At 42.8% G+C, this 15,278-nt stretch overlaps 1 protein-coding gene across 2 annotated transcripts in view; it reads left to right on the plus strand.

The window, feature by feature from the left end:
* The first annotated feature begins 8,276 nt into the window (after positions 1–8,276).
* The window catches only part of hmga2 (high mobility group AT-hook 2), a 36,967-nt gene continuing 29,965 nt past the window's right edge, over positions 8,277–15,278 (plus strand). Inside the window, exons 1-3 of one of the 2 annotated variants that reach the window (XM_078101389.1) lie at positions 8,277–8,943; positions 9,842–9,928; positions 12,916–12,966. In XM_078101389.1, the coding sequence (XP_077957515.1) occupies positions 8,839–8,943; positions 9,842–9,928; positions 12,916–12,966 (243 nt within the window). In that variant the 5' untranslated portion in view covers positions 8,277–8,838. The remainder of the gene's footprint in view (positions 8,944–9,841; positions 9,929–12,915; positions 12,967–15,278) is intronic. The other variant, XM_040174808.2, reaches the window with a different exon arrangement.

Genomic DNA, 15,278 nt, shown 5'->3' on the forward strand with positions numbered 1-15,278 from the left:
GCCACCACAAGCATGTTAAAAAATAGTTTTAATATTAGCTTCTATTAATTCAACCATAAGCAGTAGAAAGCTCTTATGGTAGTTACACCTGTCCATCAGTAACTAACATTCATAATATTAACGCACCATAACGTGAACATTTTGGGGGTAGATGTTGAACAATACATCTACACAAGTGGATCGAACCGCCGATCGGAGGACAACCCTGCTTTACTACTGAGCCACAATTGCCCCTATGAAATATCCAGTAACATATAGGAATATAAAAACATCAAATGAATCAACAAAAAGCACCAACAACAAAAGCAAGATATAATAGTACACATATAAATGTATGAAGCATGATATATTGTGGAAACGTGAAGATTAGATGGTGTTGACGAAGGAGTTGGGGGCAATTGCACCAGCAGATGGAGACTTTTCCCTACCAGCAGTCCTCTGCTGAGTAGACTGTGCCTCATTAGAGATGACTAAGAATCTGAGAACTAAGAAAGGAAGGAAACAAGGAATAAATCCTGCCCATCAATCATTGGTCAATAGTTGTGTTTGTAGTACATTAGCATCAAAGCAAACTAAAGTTACTAAATATCACAACTATGGGGCTTTAGTAAATATCTGGTTATAATGTATATACGATGAGATCTAGCAGGAATCTCTTCAGAGTGCCACCAAAGAGCCTTGACATGAGACTTCTACGTTGGCAATGGACCTGTGGCAGCTGGATTCCACAGCAAATCTATTGGAATCAATTGTACTGCTTCAAAGGTTGGTCTTCCTTTTTCTCCTTTTACGATCAGCTTCTACTGTATCTCCCCCAGGGAGTACTCTACTACTCTGTGACAGACAGAGTAGTGTGTTTGACTGCTGGGTGGAGGAGAATCCCCACCCTGAGGTTTGAAACATCATGGTAGTGTACAGTTCCAACTTCCCCCACAAGACTTAGTAAAACCTTGCTTTTTTGTTTCAGATTGAACCAAATACAGCATCCAGCATAGGTCGGAATGCTGGAATGGTGCATAGGCAGTTTACGCACAGGAAGGTAGATGGACAGATAGGTGGACATTCTGGTACATGGACAGGTAGGTAGGTGTACTGGTATGTGGACTTACAGGGAGGTAGGTGGACTTGTAAGTAGGAAGACAGGTAAGTGGACATGCGGGTAGGTAGACAGGTGAGTAATGTGACAGGTAGGTAGTCAGACAGGTATGTAGGTGGACAGGTAGGTGGTTAGACAGAGTTTAGTGGACACACAGGTACAGTACCAGTCAAACGTTTGGACACAGTTTTTCATTGAATTGAATGTGTCAAAACTTTTGACTGGTACTATAGGTGGACAGGTAGGTAGTCAGACAGGTATGCAGCTGGACAGGTGGCCCGATACCATCCCTGCTGCACTGATTTGCCTTTAGACTAGCAGTCTTAGCAGCGAATTATGCTGAGCCACGGCCAAAAATCAATGGAGTAGGTCCGCAACTGTGACTTAGGGACCAAAGTCAATCCGTGACAACAAAAATTAGTGCATGTTACATACAACTTCCAAAGGAAAGGAAACTTTACTGGGACAAGGCTCTAGCACAGGATTAAATGTGTAGACACCTTCAGCGAATGCAGCTGAGAATCCTAAAATACTGCAACTCTCAATTCATGTCCAATACCAACTTTCAGTGCCAATGCAGGAGTAATGTGTCCTTGGTAAAGTAAGGGTAGAAAGAAGTCCCCTGTGAGATCCCAGAAATTTGTTCAACAGCCAATAGCAGGGCTAACACAGAGACATACAACCATTCACACACCTACAGGCAATTTAAAGTCCCGAATTATGGGCAGAGTCGAACCCAGGACCTTTTTGCTGTGAGGCAACAGTGCTAACCACCACGCCACCGTACCGCCCTCTCCAAAAAAATCATTCATTTTAAAATAATGGTTACTCCTCCTAAATCCCAATCCCTCTTCTAAACTGACTAATTGTCAGGGTTGGGTAGGAAGGCAGGACTCAAATGCAGAGTTTGCAGGAAACAAAAAGGACTTTAATAGTCATCAACTCCAACACAAAGCAAAAGGCCAACGGGCAAAAACACACACAGGAACTGGGGGCAAAAACACACACAGGAACCACGACGATAGACAGGGACATCCGTGACAAGAGACACACGGCTTAAATACACTATGGAGGTGCAGGTGATTGGACACAGGTGGAAACTATCAGACGATCACAGGGGATGACAGGACAAGGCAGGAAGTGAAGTTACCCGGGGACACGAGTGGCAGAAAACTGCAAAATATGACAGGAAGTGAACCACACCGTAACACTAATGTGTGTAATAAAATGTGCAGTGGACTGAGAACTAAACAATTATCTGGAAGATGATGAAAGAGCAATGGCAAAACAGAATACCTTTTCTAATAATATTTTTAAACTTTTTTTTCTTTCTATTATGTGTCCGTTTTGTTTATATGTTCAAGTGTGCGTGTGTACGCGTGTACATGGGTACATTACATGTGTACCTATGTGTACTGTGAGCGCCCAACCTCGTGGGGTAGGCCAAGAGGTCCCAGGGGAGAAGAGAGGCAGATAACAAGCAGGGTTACGGTGGAATTAACCAAGGTTTATTATCAAAAAATGCCACGGGGGGAGGGGGGAAAAAGGGTGAGAAAACGATAACTCAAAAGTTCTTCACCGGGGTGGCCAGCGACATCGGGGCTTCGCCAGATTCCTCCTGGTGCAGAAGAGAGAGAATATATTTAGTTAGACTCCTTTTGCTGCGCAATATCGCTGGGTCTCACTCTCCTTGCGTTCCGACTGTCCTCCTTGCGTTCCGACTGTCCTCCTTGCGTTCCGACTGTCCTCCTTGCGTTCCGACTGTCCTCCTTGCGTTCCGACTGTCCTCCTTGCGTTCCGACTGTCCTCCTTGCGTTCCGACTGTCCTCCTTGCGTTCCGACTGTCCCCCTCGCTTCCTCCCTCGTGTCTCCTGGGAGGAAGGTTTAAAACAGGCTCCTGATTGCCTGCGTGATTACCGACACCTGGGAGGGGAACTCAGTGACACCTGGGGTAGTACCTCCCTTCCATTACCATGCCTCTTGGTGGCCCTCTCCTGGCTGTTTCTCGCCACGTGGGGCACTGCTCACCGGCTGGGCCATCACAGTACGTATGGGCATGTGTGTACTGTATATGTGTATGTATATTGATGGTAATGGATGGTTGATTTTTAATGAATATATGCAATACTTTTTTTTATCACAAAAAAAAGACCCAGTGCAGGATCATAAAAAGATGTGGATGGAAAAGAGCTTCTTAACACACACACACATACAGATAGACACACACTCACCCCTCCACGGGACAAGCCCTGATTGATGATGCTGTCCCTGCTATTGATATCAGCTATGTCTATCGCACACCTCGCTGGACGGGACCACACAGTCGGTGGCCATGTCTGTGGACAGACAGGTCCGCGTGGAGCCGGCCTGTTCGGGTGCAGGTCAGCAGGATCCTGGGAACGAGAGCTGCCCTTGCTTGTCTCGTGCTCCCCTGCTACATCTCTATAAAGTTGTTGCATTCTTGGTGGTTTGAGTTGCAAGGGAGGGTCTGTTGAGGGGGGCTGAGGGGTGGACCTGCATCTTATCTTTTTCTTATTTGCCAACATTAACACACTAGTATGTCCAGCATCAGAATGCAAACCATCTTTATCCTTAATTATCATACGAGTGGATGCACATTCTGGTTGAGAGTGATTCACAGGGTTTACTGTAATGAGGAAATTTGACAGATTGTTAACATGTATGAATTAATACTGATTGTTTTTCGATGAAAAAAGAGAAGAAAAAGAAGTCCGGAAACAGCGTTTGTTTGGGCCGGCATCGCTGCCGCCATTTTGACTTTGAATTTTGCGGGGATTACGCTTACAACAGCTGGTGTAGTCACGTTAATTTTAATTTTAAATCCATGTAGATTACTGGCATAATATATTTACATTTGCATGCACAACATGGGTTTTACGTTTGTCGTCCGCAATGAATGGACAGTAAAAGCACTGCTTATTCTAGCATTTCTTCTGCATTTGATTATGCGTGACTGCTACATTTGTCATTGCAACGTCTAAACCAGCGGTTCCCAAACTCAAGAATGCCGCGGCCTAATTTGAAATCTGATTAAATGACCTTAAGAATTTAACGAAAATCAATCATCCGCGAGCAAAAGTCCGTCTCTCGCGAGCAAAAGTTTGTCTCCGCGAGGTATTTGCTCGCTTGTGAAACGTGAACTTCGTTGCTCGCGAAGAGAATCTCTGCTCGCGCTCGAAGGAGTTTTCTACGCGCTCGCTGTTGTTCTTTTTGACAGTAAGGTGGAGACGGTGCTTTCAGGGTCCGATCGATGCTGCGAGGTGCGTCCGCTCCCGCTGCCCCCCTCGCCATCCACGCCTTAAATATTCGGCTGCTTTTAGAATAACTTATTTTCCCCGTTAAGATGGTTCAGCTACTGTAAAGAAAAGGGCGCCGTCTCTCGCTCTTTAATCTCATGAAGTGCTCGGCAAGAACGACAGCTTTGTTTCTCCGACGCGCCCTGAAACGAGCTCCATATCTCACGCGCTTGAGCGCCGCTCAGCATCTCCCCATCGTAGACCGAGCTTTGGCATGTTTGGCAGAGCGCCTTGAGCGCCGTGTTCAACTAGTATGGATCAACCGATTAACCAATTGATCCATATATATAAGGCGCTCCAGATTATAAGGCACTATAAAGTCGTTTTTTGAGAAAATTAAATGCTTTTAGGTGCGCCTTATAGTGCGGAAAACACGGTAATGATCCAGTTGGACCATAATGGTTGACAGCAGGGGGATTTTGATAATGCGGGTGAACTCTGCATTTAGCTGCAACAGATGGGATAATTTTTAGTTTCACGTGCCAATTTTTTTATTGTTTCTTGCAAGTTCTCATTTGATTTGTCAGACTCTGACAATCTAAGTTTGAAGCGGTTTCTCCAAGATCATCTGGTTGGTCTTCAGATACATTATGGTCACTATTGACAGTCTTTAACTGCAATGTTGATGCCTTCTACTCCTGTGGTATTTGTAAGTAGTATATATATATTAGTTTGAAATGTGCAATTCTGAAACACACAACTTACTGTTTCATAATGTTTCAGATGGTTATAGATGTGAGAAAAGTACTCTACTTGATGGTATTTCACTTCCAGGGCACAAAATACATGTAAAAACTACTATTTCTTTACTTCTAGTATGTAATACATCAACATGACATCGGATCAGATGAGTTTTCAGAGAATTCCATGTTTTAAATGAGCATGGGCATAGTATGTACATGGATGGGTGACTGCTCAATTGATACCACACAAATAAACACAGCTTTTTACCAATGACAATCGACAAAGGTTGTAGCTATAGGGAGTATAAACTCAACTAGGACCAGACTAATTTGCATTTTTGCAATTATTTAGGATTAACACTGCATGGCTTCATTTCTAGCTCAGACCTGTTATTTATTGTCTACGAAAAACGCAATAGACAATTGTGTTTCTTTCAAAATGCACTTTATATTATCTTTAAAAATTCTGCGTGCTGTTTTAGACCTTCGAGGCTTGTTAATTTAAAAACACATTAGCAAGAAACTAAACGTTAACATACGTTGCCTCGTGTGTGTGTGTGTGTGTGTGTGTGTGTGTGTGATTTAAAAAGACTGTTCAAAGACTGTTTTCCATCATAATTTACGGAGTGCAATAAAAATAAAAACATTTATTGTCAGTTGACACAATGTACAGTTCCACATTATTTTTTCAAAGAAACTTTTGTTAGAAGGATGAAGTAGGATCTCCCCTGAGCGCATGGAGCGAGTGCTGGCGGTTGAAACGTTACGTGACGAGCTCGTGGTTAATACGCATGTCAGAAGCAGGTCTCAAACATGCGCAGTGCAAGTCTCAGGCACGCAAAGGGAGATGCAAGTGAGTAGATGACGTTAGTTTTAATTGGCTCTGTTTTGTAGCTTTTAAATCTAAAACTATTACGTTATTCCAATGAAACCTTCTTATTTATTCTCTAGAAACCTAATAAATGTAGTAATCTTAATATAACAAAGTTACATAAAGTGAACAACATGGCAATTACATTTCTTAGAGTGTATAAACATAGCTATCCTGTTATTGTGCATTAAATACTAAGCTACAGGTTCATATATTCATTAACATTTTTATTTTTAACATGTGCAAGGTAAAGGGTGGCCGTGCCACTCCCATTTTATAAACATACATCTTGCATACAACACTGAGCTAACAATTAATAACAACTTGAAAAAAAATTCTAAATAGAATTATTATAAAAATTCAAAAAAATAATATAAATTCAAAAAAATGGTTTTATCAACCAAACATTTCGCGACCCTCCTGCAGTACCTCCGCGGACCCCCTGGGGGTCGCGGACCCCCTATTGAAGACCTAGGCATTAGATCACGTTATTCTAAAATGAAAGGGTTTATTTGGCGTTCTTCTAGAATTTCCTAATGCCAAGGATACCCCACGAAGAATCCAATTCCGTTTCTCACTACTTTCCAACCTGTTTGGCACTCACCACTTTTGATTTAAACAAAATAATAAACAAATACTGCTCTATCCTAATACACATTTTAAGATTATGTATTCTCAAAATTAAGAGCAAAATGACCATGCAGTAAGACTATATTTTCAGGCAACAAAAACGTTCAGACTACACCTGCCAAAACATTCCGTAATGCCTGGATAACATTTTATTCGAACACATTCAAAATACATAAGCCTTGTGAAGAATTAAGAAATGATGTACAATACATGTAGTTGTAAGTGTATGCAGATATTGAACTGTTTTTATCATGAAACGTTTGTAACAAGTCTATAAACAAAAAAGAAATAACTGAAAAAATCCTATTTCCAATGTTAATTATGTATTTAATTATTCATGCACAGGCAACTGGACACACTGTTCTGGATTAAAGCAGAACAGCTGATACTGATACTGCTCAGTTCGTCTCCAGCTGCTCAAATCAATATTCCCCTGGCCACACACGTCCACAGACACGCGTACGCGCGGCGAACGCATGCACAAGCAGGAAGACTGCTCTCCACCGAAATGAAGAATACATTATTGATTTCCTGGTTTCACTGTGCTTACACAGAGCTGCGCGGCCAGCTCAGCCGCGTGCACGAGAGCGGCCCCGCGTATTGCATCTGTGCAGCCATTGATTGTATTGGTTTGACGCCACTCTGTCTGAAGGGGCGGGGCCTCTACTGCACACAAACCCCTTCTTTGGGGGGTCTAAGAGCTGTTTTTTTTTATGAATGAAGTGAATAGCAGCTCAGCGTTAACCACACATTCTCTCAATAAACCGACTGTTTCTGTGGAGAGGGGGGAGTTCTGCGGAAAATAAATGCGTACAATAACCTGCCTTCTGATGATATTGGTGTTTAAAGCTCAGAATAAGTCTGATTCTCACTGAGCTGCTTGTGCAGAGAGAGAAAGAGAGAGCTTGGAGAGCAGGCCACAGGACCGTGGGAAAGGTCTTCCACGTAAGGCACTTTATTCTTTGTGTCTGTTGTTCTTGTGTAATTGATCTCACTCCACGTCCACGGCGGAGTGCTTCAAAGCAACACACTTTCTTTTTTTTTGCGACTGCCCAAAGGGCAATAATTTTACAAGTGCATACCGATCATTATTTCCCCCCAAATCTAACCTGACGTACTTGCTATTTTAGGAGACTTTGGAATCTCAAGGATTTAAAATACGTATTCTCCATATAGCCTAAATATCTATACATTTCTGAAACAATTCATTGGTCCAGTTTTACTTTTAAAAATGCCACCTTCTGCATAAAACTGTTGATTTGTGCATCTATGAGTGTTCAGAATAGTAAGCTTTGTGGACAATTTTAATCAAACAGTATGTTACTGTATATATATATATATATATATTTTATTAATGTGTGTGTATATATCTATATATATAATAAGACGATATCTCGAATAAATATTTAAAAGATGAAATAAAAATGTACTTTTCATGAATACATTTTATACACAATGACATATAGCGTTTTAAAATGCAATATTGCTTACTTTTAATTTCATCGTTGCAAAAATTCTAAATTTCCACATTTATCCATCATTAAATGATTCGTTCAGATTTCACGAGGGATCATTGCACTACTTTTTCACATGTTTTGCGTTGCTCCAAACCACAGTGGGGGTCATTTATTACATTAAAAAGAAGGCGTTGTTTATGTGCAGTTAACTTCTAAAGGATGAACTGTTGAAGAAGTTGTTCGAGGAGCATCTCTGCACGTGTGCTCTAACGGGCTGCAGCACATTCCCTTGAAACGTGTGAAAATGTCAATTTAATTCATAAATGCGGCCCGCCATGTCTGGCCCGCCGCCAGAGTTCCGTCTTCCTCTAAGTTTTCTCTGGCACCCATCCAACCCCCCCAAACCCCCCCGCTCCGCAGCCGCGTTATCCGCCCACCGGAGAGGTGAATTCTTTCTTTTTTTCTTTAAACCCATCCTTATTGAGTGGCTCCAGTTGGTTTTTGGAGTGGGTTGTGGATGCAGTTGTTGTGCACCCACTTCTCCGAAGATCCGTGCCGAGCTGTCAAGGCTCGCCGCTGCGTGGCTCCCGACCCCGGTCCCGCGGCGCGTTCTAGCCGAGTTTAAGTCGGAGCCACTCGGCGTGTCGGGCTCCGTCGTCCGGTTTTCTTTTTCTTACTGAGCCAAACATCCTGCCAAGCTGCCCACCGGCTCATTTGTCGGCTTCCGATTTCTTTCTTTTTACTGTTCACCGGGAGGAAAGGAGGCGCAGCGGCTGCAGGAACCATGAGCGGACAAGGGGACGAGGCCGCGGAAAGCTCCCAAGAACCCACCACGGGGGCGGCGGAGCCCCAGAAGAGGAGGCCGGGGAGACCGAGGAAGCCCCCAAAAGTAAGCTCGTGTCTCGCTGCTGTTCGTTGAGGGCCGCGGATAGGCGGAAGAACGAGAGGCAGACGGGAGTCCATGTGCTCATTGTTCCGCCTTTGGACACATTACTTGGGAAGGAAAGTTTAAAACTTTAGCGGGGACTTTAGGTCCTGTTGCTGAGGTTCATTTGAGCTGTCCGTTTTACAGATTCTTGCATATATTCTGTCTTAAAGTGAGCGGATTTAATAGTTACAGCGGGTGCAACCCTCCACAACTTGTTTTTGCTGTTTAGTAGCCTATAGTATTATATTCATAAGGAACCCCATTAACACTGTATTTCCACAAATGGACTGCGGTTTATGTATGTATGTAAAATGTATGTATGCTGAATAGGTTCCATACATATGAGCTGGAATGTGTCTGTTTACTGTCTTGGCTCTGGCCGATGATCTTTAATTGACACCATGAGTAAAAAAAAAAAGTAAGGGCATGAAGTGTTTCTTTCAATCACTTTCTGTGAATGTGTTTGTGGATGAGATTCACTGTAAGTCACATTATTCTTCCAAATGTCACACTGAAATCAAGTCCATTGGAGACTGCAGTGTGACTCAAGGTTCAGAAACACATCAAGCAGCTAGTTGTTATGGAGGGTTAAAGATTGTGTGACATTTTAACCGTCATACTGAAGAATAGTTCCCTCATTTATTCCCTCTTTGGTACACACACACACCCACACACACACACACACACACACACACACACACACACACACACACACACACACACAGACAAACACGCTCACAGCCCTTTCCCCTCTTGCTCTTGAACCATAAAGCAAAGACCAAATGGGGAGGGGTTCAAAGCTTTATGTTTCCTGTCCCTGGACACCCATGACATGTCCCATCCCCCCTTTACCTTTCAGGAGCCCAGCGGAGAGCCTGTCCCCAAGCGACCGAGGGGCCGGCCCAAAGGAAGTAAGAACAAGGGCCCCTCCAAGGCGGCGCAAAAGGTGATGGGCACCTCAACGACACACACATGCTTTTCATCTTCACCGACTTACATCCGATTATCACTCTGTGGCTCCTGGTGTCACAATTGGTGTCATTAAATACACTTTTTCTTTAATTTGGAAAAGCTGTCCAAAATGCCTCTGTGCACCACAAGGTGGGATTTTGAAAAGAAGATCCTTAAGGTGTCTCCTCATTTCTTATCATCAAAATACTAATCCACAACCCCACCTACTCCCCTCAGAGTAAATGGTAAATGGCCTGTACTTGTATAGCGCTTTTCTAGTCTTTGACCACTCGTAGCGCTTTAACACTACATGACATCATTCACATCCATTCATACACTGATGACAGGAGAACCATACACAGTGACACCTGCCCATCAGTAACTAACATCCACACACTGTAGTCACAGCTACAGGAGCAATGTTGGGTTAAGTGTCTTGCCCAAGGACACAACAACATGCAGGTTAGCAGAGCCTGGGATCGAACCGACAACCCTCTGATTGGAGGACGACCGCGCTCCCCACTCACCCACAGTCGCCCTCAACACCTTTACAAAACTTCCCAAGTACACAAACCCACTTGAAACTGCAAACTTATATGAAACAACAGGAACCTGTTTTTTGCATCTGTGATGATGGAAAACGGCCATAACTCACCAGCACTCTCTGACCGCACGCGTGAGAGATACGAGTTGACAAATGAGAAAAAGATTAAAGTTGGGATGAAAAGTATACTCTGGGGAAAAGCTTCAGAATTTGACAGCAACTTCCTCCACCTCATGTTTTAAGGCTGGGGCGCTCTTCATCCCAGCGAGGTCGGGGCGAGTCCCCCATGTCTTCACCCATTAGTTAGATGAAACTGTGTTAGGCTCACGATGACAGCAGCCTTAGTGCTCCCTTGCCACCATCAACCAATGTAAACATTCCCAGCACTTTGAAAAGTGAACCACTCTGCTCTCGCCGTAATCCGGTCGCGTCTCATCTGGGATTGTTATGATAAACAGCGAAGATATCAATCTTTCCAGATAAAAGAGTGCAGGGGTAGGTCCACACCTTTTAACTTATAGTATTTCAAAAGTTCCATTCTCCTCCCCACATCAATCACCTCTGCAATCTCAGATATATATCATGGCAGCTTGTGAGGGGAATTAATTGTGCTCCCTACCTCAACTCGACTATTTAAACTAAATACGGACCACTTTTCACACCATTCTGAAAAATAAGATGGTACGTACAGAAAGGGCAGGTTAATTTTGTTATAATATAATATTATGTTTTCTTTTATTTATTTCTCCTGGTGGAGCGACGCCCAATCGCCCTTTATTAGCTAGCCCCTACTGCTTCACATAGTATTTTGTCAAGCCCAAACCACAATCCTTCTTTTACTGAGTAAGTATTTTGTTCGGCCTAAACATTGAACAACAGCTATAGCAGATCAGAAAATTGGCAAATTATTAATAATGCACTGTGAGGCCATCCCAACGCTGGGTATTCTGGGGTACTGCTCAGGCATACAAAATACACGGATGATTAATTGAACAGAGTATTGTCTCTCAGACGATTGCCACATTAAAATTGCATCCCAACCAGACCTGGGATTACAGTACACAGATTGGGTAGCTAGCAATGTGATACGTCATGATATACACAAGCATTACGCAGAGCATTAGAACATCATATCACAAGACATCCTCATTCTGTTGGTTCTTAAAACAGGTCTAAAACACTCAAGCAATAATAAGGTAATGGGATTATTTGCTATAATCGTAGATTCATTTATTTTTTATTTAAAAAACTCAGAAAACACATTGAGGGAGAATACTGATTTCCTTTGGTGAGATTTCCTCACTGCTTCTCCAGTGCTGAACCTAGAGGCTGTGATACAGTGAATCTGAAGGTTTGACAGTTGAACTGCCCTTCGCCCCTAAAAAACTTTGCAGTACAGTACTGACAAGACAACAGTTCTTTCTTTAAAGGGATACAAATTGAGATTTACTTGAAACTGAAAAGCTCAATTTTGCACACAGAATGTCGATATGGTCTTTTTTGAAACTGGGATCCAGCAGGTGACAAGTTGCTTGACTCCACCTGCCTCCATGTGACCAGACTGGGTGGCGTGTGCTTGGTGTCAGGATGAAAGAGGAGCTGATGTTTATTGAGCCAAATAGCTGCAGAAAGCCACACACATGCCCAGTACACCACCAGCAATGCTTGCTGGTCATTGTCTAGTAAAGTAATCGCATGTCAGCAGTTTGACTAAGAACTCACCGGACTCGCTGCTAACCTGAGCCGTGAAAAATCGGGTGAATTATTGACTCCGCTCTGGTCTTGTTAATTGTGGGTGACTGCAGGGGTCGGCTCTTTGACTGCGCCGGACAGTTTGTAGGGTTTAATCTCCCCCTTCAAAAACACAATCTAAAGAAGAAAAGGTCATTTTCTCCCCTCAAAGAAAACACAGGGTATATTTTCCCTTACTGTTAAAGGAAAACTTTGACAATAAGGGAATGCTCTGTAAACACGCACATATGGCCTAATTCTAGCTCAGACCTTGTGCATTCTGACGTGGATACATTTGAAACTCTTCTCCTCAGCTCACAAATGCTTTGTTAAATTTGAATACATTTCCCCAAAACAGCTGGTCACTTCAGCGAACATACAGGAGGAAATGGTATGTTTCTCTTCAGCCATGTGCATGAGCCTCTTGCTTGGCTGCCATGGTTACTGCTCACAGCAGACGGTTGGTAATGGTATCCCTAACTAACAATGGGTACAGCCTGGCTTATTGAATGATTGTACTATCATGTCTTTGGTTTATTGCTCATTAATCCCCCTCTGGATTAGAATTATCGGGAAAAAAAAGTAATCCAAATTATTTTGTACAGCCCAAAAAATTACAAATTAGTCTCAAACAACTGAAGTGAAGTGAAGTGAAGGTCAGGATAAAGACTGATTCATGTGTTTCTCCTTAATATATGTCTTCACAGAAAGCTGAGGCGACCGGAGAGAAAAGACCCAGGGGGCGACCCAGGAAATGGGTGAGTGTTTTTCTTCTGAGCTTGCGTGTGGTACGCTGGATAGTGGCACACACATTGAACATAACGCACAAAATAAGCAGTTGTGTCAATTGATGAAACCTATTTTAGCTAGAGGTAAAGGGGCAAATTATTGTTTAAAAGCAACCGGTTTCTTAGTCGGTATATGGCCTGGTTATATATTATTATATTCAAGGGTTCTTCTCTTGGTTGTCCCTGGTGTGTGTGTGTGTGTTTGTGTGTGGGGGTCTTCAGGGATATCTCCTAAATGTTTACTCTCCGTCGTTGGCTACAGGAATACTTAAATAATTCCATTGACAGCTTGAAGGCCTCAGTGTTTATCAGCTCCAAAGTAACAAGCCTGATTGATAGTGCGGGGGAAGCGGTCGGTTGAAGTGCCACCAGGAAGGGCGAGGAGAGATGCAGGGAACATGAACTTTCTCCTGCATATATCCTGCCTGTTTTTCTATGTGTGAAAGGGGAAAATAGAAAGAAGTAAGAGCCTACAAAAATGGAATCGTAAATTGTGGATTTGAAAGAGAACGAGCAGATCTACGGAAACGTGCGTCTGAAACTATACAAGCCCTCTGAAAGCTCATCAAAATAAGCGATTAAATCATACATTAAACACCACACAGTTAGCTGCATACAACACTGTGTGTTGTTATAAATCAAATTCAAATTGCTATTCAATCAATAGCAGGGGGGAGCGTGGCGAGAGTGGCGATTGTGGTAAAACGCTAGCTCACCACAGTCTTGTCAGGAAGAAGGCACTTCTGCGCCGTATACCAGACCAGTTTCAGGCACAATAATCCAAAGAAAAGTTTGATCGCAAGAAAATCCTGGAGTTAGAGTTTATTAGATACCGACCGGTTCACTTGTAAGTGTGCTTCCAGGCCATGAGTCATTTTACCCACCCTCCTTGCACTTTTAATTCAGCGAGGACAACCATACAATTAATAGAAACCATAATAAAACTAAATAAATTATCTGCTTGGTTGATTTGCATTTACACTAAATTCTCATCCTTTACGTCCTTCTTTAGCCACAATGTTTGAGGCTAAAAGACCAGACAAACCAGGTGAACTGCACTTGCAGGCCAACTATGAATTACAGTAACTTTCAGAAGAACCAGCCATGAGCTTTTTGGTTGCTGAAACTGAATTAGTGGTTACTATTTTTAGTTATTTTAGTCAAAGACATATTTGAGTAATTAATAGTACGGTAGTACAGTTGGTACTTCAAGATATTTTTGACATTTATAATTGCGGGAGCGTGGCTTTGTTTTTATTTTTTATTATTCAGGTTCATCCTCTTTGTTGTTAGTTTAAACAATGCGCTTATGCAGTATACTACAGTATTAAATATCACAGGGGGACTGTAGGTGGGTGTAGAGCATGTCCTTTGGTAACTACAGTGTGGTGAATGTTGTTATTCCTGATGGGCAGATGGCCCTGTGTATGGTTGCTCTTTTCATTAGTGTATGAATGGGTGAATGAAGTTTAAAAACGGCAGTACGGGCTAGTTGAACTATACTGCATCTTTGCTTCTAAAACAGATGCACGTGTGAGTAAAGCTATCAACGTTGTTTGGTTCTGTTTCTGACTGTAGAAAAAGTATTGAAACATCCCTCATTTTTTAGGTACAGTAATCCCTCGTTTATCGCGGGGGTTACGTTCCGAAAATGACCCGCGATAAGTGAAATCCGCGAAATAGAAAACTTTTTTTTTTTTTACAATTAGCAACTATTACATGTATACAAATACAGTGGCTCGCGTGTAGGCCGTTTCACTGCTCTTCAGACTGGGCCGCTGCATCCTGACTGCGCTCTGCAGTGTTCTCTTCTTCTGAAGCCCGCGGTGCAGGTGTGTTTGTTCGGGAGAAGAACATAGTGATAGGCAGCTGTTGTCGCTCTTTTTTCTTCTTTGCAAAAAGATCCTTGTACACCGACATGCCACCATCGATTACGTTGGAGAACTGTAATGAACGGAAGAGCACAATGCACCAAAAAAAAAAAAAATGCAATATGAAAATCCGCGAAATAGCGAATCCGCGATAAGTGAACCGCGAAGTGGCGAGGGATCACTGTATTGCATTCCTTTTTTTTCCAAATTTGATGAATTACATTACAGGTCAGGGCCTTTCTGTGTGGAGTGTGCATGTTCTCCCCGTGTCTGCGTGGCTTTGGCTGGTGACCAGTCCTGCGTGTACCCAGTCGATCGCCCGAAGTTGGCTGGGATAGACTCCAGCCCCTCCGCGACCGTGTGTGCAGGATAAGCGGTTTGCCGATGGATGGATGGATTACAGGTCATTTA

The sequence above is a fragment of the Gasterosteus aculeatus genome, chromosome 4, assembly GCF_964276395.1.
Source record: "Gasterosteus aculeatus chromosome 4, fGasAcu3.hap1.1, whole genome shotgun sequence".
In the NCBI taxonomy this organism is placed as follows: Eukaryota; Metazoa; Chordata; class Actinopteri; order Perciformes; family Gasterosteidae; genus Gasterosteus; species Gasterosteus aculeatus.